A 15,117-nucleotide genomic window follows, 5' to 3' on the forward strand; every position below is an offset into this window, starting at 1 on the left:
CACCGGTACTCTGGGATGGATTTCGTTATCCCTGTGTACACACGTGACTCTGACCATGGTTGCATGTTCTAGCTCTGTTGGAGTGACCAAATAGGCTCGAATTACTGTTTACTGCCAGAATCAATCAATGCTTTCACTATTCTCCCATTGACTAGAGCCCTTTCATATGTAAAATCAGCGGAGGATCAGCATAAACATATGCTAAAGGTTTCTAAATCTTCCTCTTGTTCCTCCCATTCTTCTCCTCTTAGGCACCCTATTTCCACAGTCTCCTTCTTTTGATTTTTGGGGCAATGGCGTGCTAAATTACCTGTTTCCCTACACGAGAAGCAGATGGGTGGTGATGGTTTAATCCCTCTAGGCTCTTCTCTCCTTAATTCTTCCTTACTCTTAATTAGTCCTCCTCGTTCTAATGTCTGATTTGGAGAGCGGTAGGTTGGTCTTTGATCTTTTCTGTCTTCGTTCTTATGTAAGGAATGGAAATGTTTTATTGTGTCTGAATGATTTTGGGCAGTCGCAATAGCCATGCTAAGGGTGGGCCGGTTTAATTGTAACACATCTTTTTGTAGAAAAGAAGGTAAGGAATTGGTAAACTTTTCCAAGATGATAATTTCTCCCAACTCCTCTAGAGTTTTATTACTGACCCAAAGGGAGACAGTGGGCCTCATTATTTCTCCGGCGACAGCTGTGCCAGTAAAACCGCCACAACCGCCCGCCAGAGTCATTTTTTTCCGGCACCCGGGAATGGGCAATTACCGGGGCATTACGGCCCTGCCGGACCCGGTGATGGGCAATTCACGGCGCTGGGAAAAAATGCTCCCCATTCCCATTCGAACCCCATAGGGCTCAATGAGGAGGCCGGATGCATCGGCACCATTCTGAATGGTGCCGGTGCATCCGACATGGTCTGCTCGCGGGTGCCGGTCCGCCTGCTAGTCAGACCTGGAGGGTGAAAAAGGCACCCTCTAGCAGAACTCATAGTTTGCTGGTCCGGTAACTACGGTACCGGCATGCTTACTGGTACCGTAGTTACTGGACCAGCAAACTTATAATGAGGCCCAGAATTCTTAATTCGTTCTCCTACTTCCAGGGGGGTGGGGGTGGGGTCTCATCAGGGTTTAGTTTGATGGATCTTATTTTTTGTCAATAAAATTTACTAGTCTGGCCTACTCGTTTAAGGAGTCCTTTGATGGATACAAAGGTAGCTCCCAAGGCTAGATTAAGTAAATGATAGACGGTTTGTAGTCCGCCTTTTCATAGCGGTCCCAAGTAGCATTTCTTTAAGTTTTCTCCCCATCCATGTTGTTCAGCTAATCGCTTAAAATTCAAAAACACATTCCCTTGGTCTTCTCCTTCCTGGTAGGGTTGTAATATCCCTTGAGGTAATAGGGGTCTTGATTGTAACTCGACTAGCTTTGTAAAGTTTTCTTGAAAGCGAGCCTGTGCCTGATCTGATGGGCGGCCATTTGAGCTACGACTGTTTCAATATCGGCCATATTTTCAGGAGGGGTATGGGCTCCTTCTGTGGGCTGTTCTGACTCTGAGAAGAAAAGGGTTTCAACCTCCTCAGAAAGGGGTTTGATGTCATTTGACCCTTCGGAGATGGATTTAGACGAAGGGGGTTTCTTACCGAAAAAGAAAGGTTCAGGAAAAAGTTGGTTCAAGGCGCTAGGTCTAATGAATATATGGGAGTGCCTTATTTTTTAAGACTATTTGTTCCCATTGTTGTATTTGATAATGTGCTATTGGTAGGGTGTCTAATAGCACCTGGGTTTTGAAAAACAGATCCTGTTGACTAAATGGAATTCGAAGTTGGGAGAACAAGATCTCTTTAATGGTAGATATTCAGTCAGAATCAAGATCTTCAATAATTCTGTTTTCCCCTTCCGGTGCGATGACAATTTTTAACATGGGTTCTCAACTTTCATCAATTGAGTCAGATCCAACCCCTGACACCATATATGTAGGGGAGGCATGGTATCACAAGTATGATACAGACTCAAAAGATACAATTTCTAAAACCTTTATTACCTTTTTGGGGTTTGGAAAAACTCCTATGTTGCCCTATAACTAGAATGGGAGTTGTGTTGAGGATCAAATAATTAAGAAAACAGTCTTAGTCGTGTCTATCAAATCAAAATGGCCTATGCTAACAAAACCTAATGCCTGCCCCATCTCTTGTACAGAAAAATGTATAAAGAAAGTATGTATATAAAAAGAAAATCAGTGTTCGACAAAGAATAAATGTGGCTAAATCAGCTCTCCTCCCCACGTTTGGAGAGCACAGAATAAGGAAGTCTCTGTAGGCAGAATAACACACTCTGGCTCGAGCTGAACTGAAACAGTTTGGAACGTGGATCGAGGACCGCCTGGCCTTCCATGTTAAAAGGCTCTTGTTCCAGTCTTCCTCAAATAACAAAACAAGTGTTCAGTGTTGGTCTCCCTCTCCCGAACTCAGACCTTGCACAGTTCAAATGTTGGTCCTCCTTTGCCGGGCTCAGACCTTTCACAGTTCAAGAACACTTGCTGGGGCTCCCTTCCCATAGCCTTTTACACTTCGGGTCTCCCTCAGTCAGTCTCGGACTGCTTTTTGGATGTTGATGGATTTCGAATTTGCGGGCTTCCTTTGCAGACTACTGCAGGACTGAGAATTCAATGTTCAGCTTTTTCTCTCCCCTTCTCTCGGGGTTAACTTCTTTCGCTTTTACAATTCATTCACTTTTATCGCCTCAAACAATGCAGCTTTCACTCAGACTTTCGAGTGGGCTACTCCTCTTCGCCGGACCACTCCATTACTCCGTATCGCTGATTCTACAGCTGTCTTTATCTTAAAGTTCATTCACAGGTCTGCCTTTTCTCGCGTCTCATTCACATGTGTGCAGTTTTCACTTGCAATATATTGTTGCAAACTTCAATCTTTCTTAGCACACACCGGTCTCTCTGGTTGCTTGCCAACTCACTGGCTGTGTGCGGTTCTTTCCGCTTTTTTTATTTCAAATTCACGAATCCAAGATAGTACCACAGGTTTGACCTTGCCTCCCTAACTCTGTCGTTCACACAGAAGGGTCACTGGCATCCTTGAAACACAATGCACTTTTCAATATTGGGATCTGGCCTTCTCCACGTGTCTTTTGCGGCCTTGTGGAGGCAACGACCTCCTGTAGGAAACTCTTAGGGTTTTCGGCCCTTCTCCTATCGTCCCTTAGTCCGTCACTCTGCTCCAGTAGGTTCACCTTCGCCACGGAAGTCCTGCTTGTACTCGTGTTCCACCTTGCTCAGCTTGTGTCTCTAGGTACCGCCTTTTATCCGTGAGAGGAGAGCTAATTGGAATCGGGTGTATGCACTTGAACTTAAATGCCTGACTTTGCCTGACCCAATTAGCGGGACAAGTCCAGTACGATGTATACGTGTTAGTCTTGTTACTCTGTTGCCCTCTTCCTCAGCCTACTCTTTGTGCAGAAAGGGAGAGGGGTAGTCGGGACATCGGATCCTAAAAAATAGTAGGGGTTGGATGTACAAAAAAGGGGGGAATACCGCGTCTCACCATCGGCTGCCTCACCCCCACTCCCTGAAGAACCCTCCCCCAGGTGATCCACCTGCAGGAACTGGATCCAAAAGCGATGACCGTGTCCTGGCCACCTGGATGACAAGTCCCTGAGGACTAGCAGGCGAGACACCTTTTGGTTTCTTACACCCCTCACATATTGTTTCTTGTATCCCACCCAGCCATGCCCACCCCCTGGTGCAGCTATGGCTTCTGCGGAAGTAAGTAATGAAATCCACTTCCCGGAGTCTAGTTTTCTTCACATTCTAGCTACATTTATTTGGGGATTGCGCATACCTAATGGAAGGTGGTATTTTGTGCACTTTTGGGCCAATTTAACATAAGAATTTGGATCGCTATATGCGCAGAGAACAAATGATAGACGCCATACGTTCACGTGCATTCATCATTACAAATAATTTAAATAGTTCTATTTTAGGCACTATTTCCACAATATACCGCTATTGTTCTTCAGGTCTACAGAAAATGCTATGCGACTGTTACTGCGTCCACTACTTCTTTCATAATTTAACCCTCAAAATCACTCAGTTTTGTTGTATGTGATGCAATGATAAGGTCGTCCATAACTGCAGATTCTTTTTTGGATATGTGTGTTTATACATGTATGCTTTATGTTCTTCTTACTGTGCGTGCATTGTTAAACTCCAGTGCCTTAACTGCATGTATATAATTAACACAGATTGTAAACGTCTTTTATGTAGTATGATCCTGTCTGAAATGGAAACTCATCAAGATGCATGGCCTTTCCTACTGCCTGTTAACTTGAAACTTGTTCCTGGTTATAAGAAGGTTATTAAAAAGCCAATGGACTTCTCTACCATTCGGGAAAAACTAAGCAGTGGACAGTAAGTATGACACCTGCCACAGTAGCATGTGATTGGTAGATAGTAAAATTACATTGAATGGTCACCTCCTGAAAATCACGTAACAAATGACGGTTTCGCACCGTACAAATCCACATCAGGTGGCATCATTTTGGATGCAGCACCGTTTATTTTATTACTTTTTTTTTATAGTTGTAACCCAGTATTCAATCCTCTGTGTCCAATAAAAGGTATCAAGGGTTTCACAACAGTCGTTCACCAAGACTATCTTCTTGGCATGATCGTGAATATTGGTTCGAATCTTTTGGATGAAACGGAAAACCTAAGGAAACTAATACGTGGAAAGCTTTATATGTAAGATATACGTGTGTAGAGAAAGTCAGCATACAAGCAAATGCAGCGATTTCAAGTACACCTAATATCTGTGTTATTTGACCCTACCTCATTATAATTTGAAGGAGCATTTCTGTATAGTAGCCTTTTTATACTGGAATACTGTAACATGTTAACCCCGTATTGCAGTTGGCTGAAAACCATTCAAATTTGATTAAAAGATTTTTGATGTGCATCAATGAGCGATCTATAATTTGTGGGTACATTGTGTATGTAGGTTCTTGTGTACTAAGGTGAAAAGGATTACAGTTACAGCATGCAGCTGCACCACTCCCTGTGCAGTTCTGTAATGCATATTTTCTTAGTTCCTTCTGTCTACTTTATTATATTCTAAATATCATATATAATAGTTTTAGAAATGTAAAATGTATGATCTCCTAACTTTATACCCCTGATAAAGGCATGAGAATAAATCAATCAAATCCTTACACTGATAACATGTTTATTCAAATGAATGCAAAGATATGAAAAGTATGCCAGTGAGAAATGTTATTTTGTATTTGTTGTTGATGCAGTCTGACTCACAGATAACTAAGCATTAATCCTACAGTCAAGAAAAAGAACATGACAGCTGGTGGAGTTAGAAGAGAGCGATTGTTAGTTCCCTTAAGTGTATGTTTCCCTTAGTCTTCGACTGTGTTGCCATTTCTTGGTAACCTTTTACCTATGTGCCAAGTACCTTAAGTACACACAAAGTACAGCACATAGGAGTGCTTTTATTTTATGACCCTAGCCACCCTTTAAGGATTTTTGGGTGTTTGTACAAGTGTGTCTAGGACGAACTGGTGGCAGCAGTTTACTTTTAAAGTATTTTTACTTCGTTTTTATGGACCATATTGTGTTTACCGCGTTTGGACCAAGATTGTGGCCAGTGGTGAAAATGGCCATGCCACAAAGTCTTTTGTTCTGTCCTTTGGCCATTTTGTCCCTTTGCCTTCCCCCAGATCGAGAGACCTGTGTATTCCTTATTTGGGCATGCAGCCTCCCGCGAGAACTGCATCTTTCGCGGGCTCCTGCATGTCACATGTGCTAGTGCCTAGGAAGAGAGTTGGGACTGTCTAGTCCCAATCCACACCAGTGTGCCAGTGTGTCTGGTAGGCCTGAATGGCTGGAACCACCGTGGGCCACAAGTGGCCCATGCCTGGCGTGCATACAAGAGAGCAGATCTTCCATTGGCTATCCCAGATTTGAGCACAAAATGAATCTTGGCTAAGAGAAGGGGCTCTGCATCCATTCCAGGTCGATCAACTGAAGTTCACACCGAACTACAGAAGGAGCCAAGTATCCTGAAACGAAAGAGCATACCCATGGAACCGCCAGAGACTCGCTGGAAGGTTTGGCACCCTGACCACGCTGTTGTCCTGTCGGACCCCTGCTTTTGTCACGAAACAAGAAGGCCTGCAAGGGTGCTTCGACCCTTTGGAGAAGTGGGATCAACTACTCTGGGCACCTCCTGCTTACCCTCGCAAAGAGCCCCTTTCGGAAGTGTTCCTGGGCCATCAAGCGAAATGAGCAGCTCAAACCCGGGTTATCGTATAGGAGTGCCGCTGTCGCAAGTGAGCCTCGAGATGTTGGGAATCGCTTGCTTGCGGTCCTGGGCCCTCTCCTGCCAAATCGTTGTCCTAGCTCTCTGGGTCGCGATTTATGAGCCTGTGCCACACCCTGAGCATTTGCAGTCCCTGTGTCGCCCAGCTGTGGTGACTGTCGCTGACCAGCCGCCTTGTGCCCTGAGACATGCTGCATTGAAACCGTCTTCCTTTCTTCTTCGAGAGCAGAGACAAAGCTACTGCCCCACCACGAACGATCGTCCCGTATATGCTGAGAGCCGGAGTGATGTGTAAATGCAGGGGTTAAAACTACACGCAACCTGGACTAGACTGACAAAGTTTGGCCCGGACTGGATTGAGGATCGATGAGTACTTGCATCACTTACCGGTGGCCCCTGGCACATCCATACGCATGAGAATCCCAGAAAAGATACTCACCTTAGCTGGGCTAGCCCGCGCTCCTTAACTATTCCCGAACTCTGAAAGCAGCTCTTCCTACAAGGGTAGACCCTCCTCGAAGATTAGGGCTACATTCTTCATCACCTCAACCCCCTTCCTGAATTGCTACAGCTCCTTGAAGAGGTCCCGCTTTCGCTCTTACGCATGACCGTGCATTGTTAGCACACTGCTGTATTTTGAGCACAAGATTCTTCGTAGGTCTGGACCGCATAAATTAGGGATCGACTTGAAAATCTGCCTAATGTGATAACTGTGTTTTACTCACCTCTTCTGTTACAGGTTGTGTTCCCCCCATTATCCGCATTAGGCTAAACACATTTTGTATATATGTTACATAGTGAAAAGCGTGTGTGGTAACTATTTTATTATTACTGTGGTTTTTGTTTTTAGTTATAAAGGTCTATAATGTATTTTTGATATATACTTGTCTAAGTGTATTCCGTGGAGTTTTACTGTTCGTGCCTATTGTGGGCTTCCGATCACTCTCATCCCTCCTGAGACTTAGTCTTGACCGCCTTCCAAGCTACCATAAATTGGTCTGGTTTGTCCAGAAGGTTCCCCTGTTCCACTAACCTAGGGTGGCCTTCTAAACTTCTGCCGGCTAGGTCAGAGTCAGAGGCAGCAACTTCATGCCTAAGTACATGCAAGCCATGTGGAAAGAATGTGGGGTCACTTATAGGTTTTCATCAGTTTATCATCCACAAACAAATGGCTTAGTTGAGAGGTTTAAAAGAACTCTCAAATGCATGATTTAGGGCTCTGTTAGAACCTCAAAGGAGAAAGTGGGATCTGCTGTTGCCATGCTTACTCTTTGCCTACAGAGAGGTACCTCAAAAGGGTGTTGATTTTAGCCCTTTTGAGCTTCTTTTTGGTCACCACGTTAGGGGGACCACTAGCCATAGTCAAGGAAGGGTGGGAGCTCCGTACTCCTTCCATAACTACCAATGTAGTAGACAATGTGCTGGGGTTAAGGAAGGGCATGGTCCTTCTAATGGCTCAGGGAAGTGATAAGTTGAAAGCAGGTCAGGTTGTAGTAAAAAAACTGATATGACCAGAAGGCTTGACTTATTCACTTCACTCCAGGCCAAGAAGTCCTGTTCATGAACCCTGTAAGGCCTGGAGCCCTACAGGATAAGTGGCAGGCCCTTACACAGTTGTGGAGCAGCTCGCTGAAGTAAACTATTTAGTGGACCTTAGGAGCCCGGGCCAAACCCCCAAAGTGTTCCACATAAATAGGCGGAAGGCTTTCATCCCTCGGGTTGAAATAGCAGCCCTACCTTGGCATCTGACAGAGAAGAGTTGGAATCTGAACCCCTGCCTCACTTGTTCCAAGGTAGCCCTTCAGATGGCTCCAGTGAAGGTGTCAAAGTGGCCTCTCACCTGACTCCTACACAACAAGAGGAAGTAAGAACTTTGCTTAAGCAGTTCCCCCTTGTTCTCGCTGACTCCTGGTTTGTCACCTTGGTACAAATACAAAATTGACATGGGGACAGTGCACCTACCAAAAGTAGGGGGTACAGGATGTCATACAAGGTGATATCCTACATCAATGCGGGGGTCAACAAAATGTTGGATCTTTGGGTGATTGAACTCTCCATTAGTCCATGGTAGAGTCCTGTGGTTCTGGTACCGAAGGCAGGTAGCTCTGAACTGTGATTCTGTGAGGACTACAGGGCTCTGAATGCTGTCACCAGGACAGATGCTCACCCCTTGCCTAGAACTGATGGATACCCTGGGTGCCCTCAAGTACTTCAGCACATTTGACCTCACTGCAGGGTATTGGCAAATAGCCCTAGCAGAACATGCCAAGGAGAAGACCGCATTCTCAACCCCCGAGGGCCTTTACCAGTTCAGGGTAATGCCCATTGGATTGCAGAATGCACCTGCCACTTTTCAAAGGCTTGTGAATCAAGTCCTAAATGGGGTAGATGCATATCTGGATGATATAGCAGTTTTCAGTGCCACCTGGGAAGAACATGTGAAACACCTGGCAATAGTGTTGTAGCCTCTTTGGAAAAGCCCACTGGACAATAAAGGCCAGCAAGTGCCAGATTGGACAAGGATCTGTAGTCTAATTTGGACATCTAGTAGATGGAGAGAGGATTCAGCCTCTACCCTGTAAAGTACAAGCAGTACAAGACTGGCCTACTTTTTGAATTTGAATTTGTGTGTTTGTGTATGGTTAAATACATTCATCCTTTACAAAAATACATCTCTCAAAGAAGTTCTGAACAACAGAATAAAATCAACTTTCAATCAATTTGATCATATAAAATCAGGATGAAATATAGCTCAATGTAAATTTAAGCTACAATGCATATTGCAGTAATTCCAACTATTATCTAACTTGCTGCTACTGTCAACTTTCTCCAAGGCTTGGCAAAGAGCGAGCCACTAGATGATTTGGATAGTCCAGCTCTTTAAATGTGTCTCTGTCAACAGGGGGCTGCTAACATCTTGTGGGCATATAGCGTCCAAGTAGGTTTTTCAGGGCAATTGTTGCCTTGATGTTTCGCCCTTGATATATATATTCCCACCAATCGTCAACACTGTGCGTTCTTGATGTTGATATTAAATTTCCTAGATAGTTTGTTCGAAGCCGTTTAAGTTCAAGGCAGACCAAAGTTAGATGTTTTAGTGTTTCTGATGATACTCCACACAATCTGCAATATTCGGTTCCATCAGAGATCTTCTCTCTTGTTTGCAAGATTGGATTTGTTGGAAGCAAGTTAAGCCTTAAACGCAGAAAGAGTTCTCAGTGGAGTGGATGGGACAAGGAGATTTGATTAGATATCTTGGCAGTGTGTTTACGGCTCTTGTGTCTCCAATTAGATCTGCATGCAGTTTATAACGAGATTCATCTGTTTCCGTCTCAAACCAATCACAGTCGCAGAGCTTGCGTTTGGCTGCATCCGTTTTAAAAAAAATGTTTCTATTTCTATGTGAGCTCCAGTCAATATGGACTTGCAGTGTTTGTGCCATTGTTTAAGTACTTCATCATTTTGTGTAGAAACATTACCAGCGAATGTATAGAATTGGATAGGTGAGTCACCGGAGATACAATTCTGATAGAACGACAAGGTCTTCCATGCAACAGCAGAATATTTTGCATATAGGCCTAGTTTTTATCTTATCAAACTAAAAGGCGTACATCTCGGTAAGCACAGAATTTTCCGCCAGAACGTACCTTCTAAAATTGCCCACTCTTTCCAGGGAAAACAGAGAAGGGCTTCAGCGCCATACAGATTGGAATTACTTTTTATTTGTACAATGTTATCGTCGGAATCAGTGAAAATGTTCCATATTTTTTGTGTATCCCCGCTCCTTGCGCTGCTAAATTTCTCAAGTGGGATCTTAGTTCTTCAGTGCGAGGTTTATCACCTATGGTTAGATTTATGTTTATTCCAAGATATCGCATATTGAATACTTGTTCAGTTGGTGTGTTTCCTATCTGCCAAATCAGTGGTTTCTTCTTTCGGTTTCCTCTTGTTCTTTCTAGAGTCAGAATCCCCTATTTATTTTCAAGTAATTCTTTTCGGTGTATTCATAGAGGGCAGTTAGTGATCTTTGCACGCCGATGGGAGTCTGGTCTATGATCACAACATCATCTGCATACAGCATCCAGCTTATGTTTTGGCCATTTGTTTTAGGGGGAAATGTTGTTGCTGCATTTAAGGAGTCTTCCAGATTGGATATATATAGTTTGAATAATTCTGCAGCGAGCGGACAGCCTTGTTTCAAGCCTCGAATGGTAGGTATACTTTTACTAAGTAGCCCTTCATTGTTCAATCTTATTTGGATTGAGGTGTTAGAACTATGATTGGCTCTAAGATGTAATTAGGGCAATTCCAACCGCTCATTTTTTTTCCACAAAAGACCCATATCAACACTGTCAAACCCTTGGCCCAAATCGATTGGGGCGGTGTATATCTTTGAGCTAGTTGTTATTGCTCACAACTTCATGAGATTCAAGATAAATAAGTTAAAGCTACAGCTGACGCCTTTCACAAATACTGTTTGTCTTTTATTGTGGCGCCCAGTTAAAAGAACCCACTCCTTGAGTCGTGCTAAGATGTTTGAAGCTAATATTTTGCCCAGCACGTCGAGTAGCGCAATAGGACGGTAATTCTTTGGGTCTGATCTTAGACCTTTTTTAAAACTTGGTATTACAATTGCTTTGTTCCAGGATTCTGGGATTTTATTTCTGGCAGATATCATTAAATAACACCATGCAGAAATAGGCCCATTCTTTAGCTTGTCTAAGAATAAAGTTACATAGGCCATCTTGTCCAGCGGCACGTGAATTACTTATTTCTTTTAATAGCGTGATGATTTCTTGTCTGTCCACAGTTAAATCCCATTTGTCGTCAAGCAAATGGTACACATCTGCCAAACACTTGATTGTTGGCCAGAGAGTGCTCTGAAGAATAGGATCCAGGTTTTTTCCTCAACCGCACAGCTTAGCAATGCTGCTTGATCTTCCTTTAGGTCATTTAACACCAACCACAGCGATCTAGAATTGTTACATGCGATGAGTCTTAGCATCTGTTCTGAATCATTGTGCATAATGGTACATTTATGATTCTGTAACAATTTCTGTATTTTTGTTTATTTACGCTGTATGATTCAATTCCTTTACTTCACACCCTTGCTGTGACTTTAAATGTCTCGCATCTTTGTTCAGTTGTCTCTTTTTCCCGGCGATCTCCACACTGTATTTATTAAGTGGTTTGAAGTGAGGTTTCGGATTGCAGGGCAATGTAGTTTAAATGCGTTTAAAAATGGCATATAGTCAGGGATTCCAAGATGGCCGACGTGGTGAGGACACCGAGAGCAAGGATCCCCTGAACTTCAGGGTCAACAACTGAAAAATATCAGCAAATAAAGCCCTCCCCAAGCGCTGATGACCCTATAAGAGCCCCTGTGTGAAGCTGCACCTATATCTTAAGCGAGAGGGGATCAGACGAGCAGAGAGGCAGCAACACCCTGGGGACACATTGACACTGAGAGGACCGGTGCCCTTGACGGCCTGATCCCGCCTTGTGGAGAATTCCAGGGGAGGCACAGCAGCGCCGAAATCAGGGCCAGGAGGAAGCCCAGCCTCAACCCGACAACGGAGGGGAAGCAGAGCTGACCGCGAGTGGAGACATCTCCCCCTCTCCATCCACACCATGAGAGCACTCGGCACAGGACACTGACAAAAACAGCAGTGGAGTCCCTCCGACTTGAGGGATGCCCCTCCCTGCCGCTGTGAGGAGCTGCAGGAAGCCGGGGATCGGGAGTCCAGACTCCGGTGGAGGAGGCAGAGGAGAGCATAGCCCATCACGAATCTGAGCCGAAGCCACGAGGGAGAAGGTGAGAGGAGTGGGCCGAGGAGCAGTGGGACACTGGGAGCAGACCCCCCCCCACAAACGACGAGAGGCCCCATCTGAGCACCTCCAGAGGTGCAGAATTAAAGTGAAGCGCCCCAGAGGGGGGAGAACATGCCGGCGACACCCCTCACCACCCCCCCCCCAGCGGAAGTAACCTCGCTGACGGCAGCGCAGGAGCACCAGAGAATCATGCAGCACCCACTGGGGGGCCCACTAGGGTTAGCATACAATCCCCAGAGGGTTACCAGAAACCAGGCTGAGCGCCTCCAGAGGGAGGCACAACCTGATAGGCAGTCGCCTGGGGAAGAGAAGGGCTGGATACCTCCACAAGCACCCCATCAAAGCAGGGAACCCCATAAATCACAGCACACCCAACAAGGTGGCAGGTGCCATACCCCCCCACCCAGACACAACAACACTACCGAAAAAGATCTACGGAAACAGGGGGAATGTAAAACCAGCTTGTGGGAATTCTAAGGCCCGGCCTCGTTGCCAGCCACCTGCACCTGGTAACAAGCAGGAAAACTCCCACAGCCCCACGGCAAACAGGACAGACGATATACCCCACCAGGAGAAACAGAGGTCACAAAAGATCAATCTCCTCAAATAGAGAGGCCCGGTAGAATACCTACCCAAGGGGAACAACCCCCATACGCATGATCCCCGGAACCTGTCCGGTACTTACCTGCCAGGCCGGAGGAAAGGGGCCAGAGACGGGGTCCACTTACTCACCCCAGGACATGTCAAAATCCAGGGGGAAGGAACCCTAAGACCTCATCAAAAGGCCCTAAGAAAACCCAGAAAGGACACCTCTGTCACGACCACAGCCCCTGGTCCTGGCATTCGGGTCCTCGGGACCACATCGCAATATTCCTGCAGGCCCCCAAGAGCCCAATCATGCTCCCAAAGACTCCCTTGGAGGCAGACCTGGCGCTTTTGGCGCCAGGCTCATGTTATTGATAGAGAGGCCATAATCTCCAATGGCAATAGCCAATATGGATGCCTCCACATGGTTCAGTTCTAGAACTGAACCATGCGGTCTAGCTCTTTGGGTGTGGTCAGGCCTGAAGACACCTGGGATACTTACAGACTATAAAAGCCACGCCCGAGCTGCAGAACACGCTTCGCGTGGCTCTGCACTCGCAGCGTGACATTCACTGAGGTCTGATCTCTGCATTCCGGGCCTGCATCTGTGGAAAGAAGAAGCAGAACAGCATTATTCATCCTTACCCGCGAGAATCCAGTGTCTGTTGTTCACTCCAGTGTCCTGCACCTCTGGCATCACGGCAGATGCTCGCTCTGGAATCAACATGAAGGAAGGAAAGGAAACGAAAGACGACATTAGTAAGCGTTCGCATTTGCATCTAAGCCATCATTCAGAAAAAACGCTTACCTGAGTGGAAGTTGCGGTTGGCTTACTCTCATCGCAGCCTTCCATCAATCTGCTGCAGACTTACTCAACGATGAATCCGGACGTCTTCCTCTCACCGCACCGCATCCTTTCGCCAGCCTTCATCCGGAACATCACGGCGACCTGTGAAGAAGAACAGGTTAGCACATCATAAAAGCGCACATAGCGCCGCGCTCTGCGCAGTCACCTACCATCTCTGGCACAGCTCCAGCCTGCTCGTCGCCTCCGCCATTCCTCCCGCACCTAGGGAGATAAAAGCCATTAACAGGGGCAATAACAATTAAGGACAAATAAACAAAGCAAAAGACTTACCTGAAGAACTGAGTCGCAGCGGAACTGGACTTGCGGGCCCGCGCCATTGAAGCAACTCGGCGGTGAAGCGCCCCAACCACAACGCACCCCTGCACAGAATTGTAGGATGGAGAGCAAACCATATCCGAATCCAAGGTGAGGAAGGCTCTACGGGGAATCTGAGGGTTCACGAGGGAGGTGGACCCAGAGAGGAGGAGACTGGGGGCTAATCTGTATTCCAGATCAGATCCTTGGCAGAGTGGGAACCCAGGGAAGAACGATATGGGTCAAAGGCAGTCCAACCAGATCGGGTGGCGTCCCTGTGGATACCAGGTGAGCGTTACAGTACGCGAAGCCTCAATAATCATAATCCACCCGGACGTCCATTATGGAAACCTCGGACACTGACCATTTAGCCCAGATGCTGGGGCAGTTACGCGCCGAATTGCATTCAGCCAGACAAGAGACCAATGCATTGCGGAGAGAACTAATAATGGCCAAGGAACGCACGGATGATCTAAGTAGACAGCTCCTTCAGTCACAGGCCGGACGAGCTCCATTGCCTGGGGCCATTCCATCTATACCAGTTAATCCGGTACAGATTACCCTTCATGGAGCAGTTCCTTTAGCCCCTCTGGAGGGTTTCTCGGGGGACCCTAGGAAGTACGCAACTTTTATGAATCAGTGTCGCCTACATTTCCTTTGCAGACCTAGGGAATTTCCTAATGACCAGTCACGAGTGGCCTTTGTACTGTCTTATCTGACTGGTAGTGCTGCAGATTGGTCTGCCTTTTGTTAGTCGGGATGACCCCCTGCTACGCGATTTTGGGAGTTTCCAGCAGGAGATGGAAAAACTCTTCGCCCGCCGTTCGCATGGGCAAGCTTTAGACAATGAACTCTTGTCCCTTTGTCAGAGAAACCAAGACCTATTGACTTATATAGCGACCTTCAATAGGTTAGTGGTCGAAGCAGAGTGGCCAGAGGACAAAAGGACCACGTTATTCCATCAGGGCTTAAGGGGGGAGCTAAAAGACGTTCTTGCCCGGGTAGTGGATCCACCCAAAGACTGTGCCGAGTTTATCAACCTGGTAGTGCAACTTGATCATAGGTTACAAGATCGAAGAGTAGATTGAAGCAGACCAGATGTACGTCCCATGTTCATGCGCTCCAAGGACCATGTTCAGCGAGGAACGGATAGCTCCACGGAACCGATGCAACTAGGCGGGGTCCGACCCCCTTTAACCAAAGCTGAACG

The 15,117-nt window shown here is 46.1% G+C and overlaps 1 protein-coding gene across 16 annotated transcripts in view; it reads left to right on the plus strand.

Moving 5' to 3' along the window:
* Positions 1 to 15,117, plus strand: part of BAZ2B (bromodomain adjacent to zinc finger domain 2B) — a 2,602,315-nt gene that overhangs the window by 2,489,776 nt on the left and 97,422 nt on the right. For all 16 annotated transcript variants that reach the window (XM_069616356.1, XM_069616365.1, XM_069616369.1 and 13 more), the window contains one exon: positions 4,267 to 4,410. In XM_069616356.1, the coding sequence (XP_069472457.1) occupies positions 4,267 to 4,410 (144 nt within the window). The remainder of the gene's footprint in view (positions 1 to 4,266; positions 4,411 to 15,117) is intronic.

The sequence above is a fragment of the Ambystoma mexicanum genome, chromosome 9, assembly GCF_040938575.1.
Source record: "Ambystoma mexicanum isolate Mex_15411 chromosome 9, UKY_AmexF1_1, whole genome shotgun sequence".
Classification (NCBI taxonomy): Eukaryota; Metazoa; Chordata; class Amphibia; order Caudata; family Ambystomatidae; genus Ambystoma; species Ambystoma mexicanum.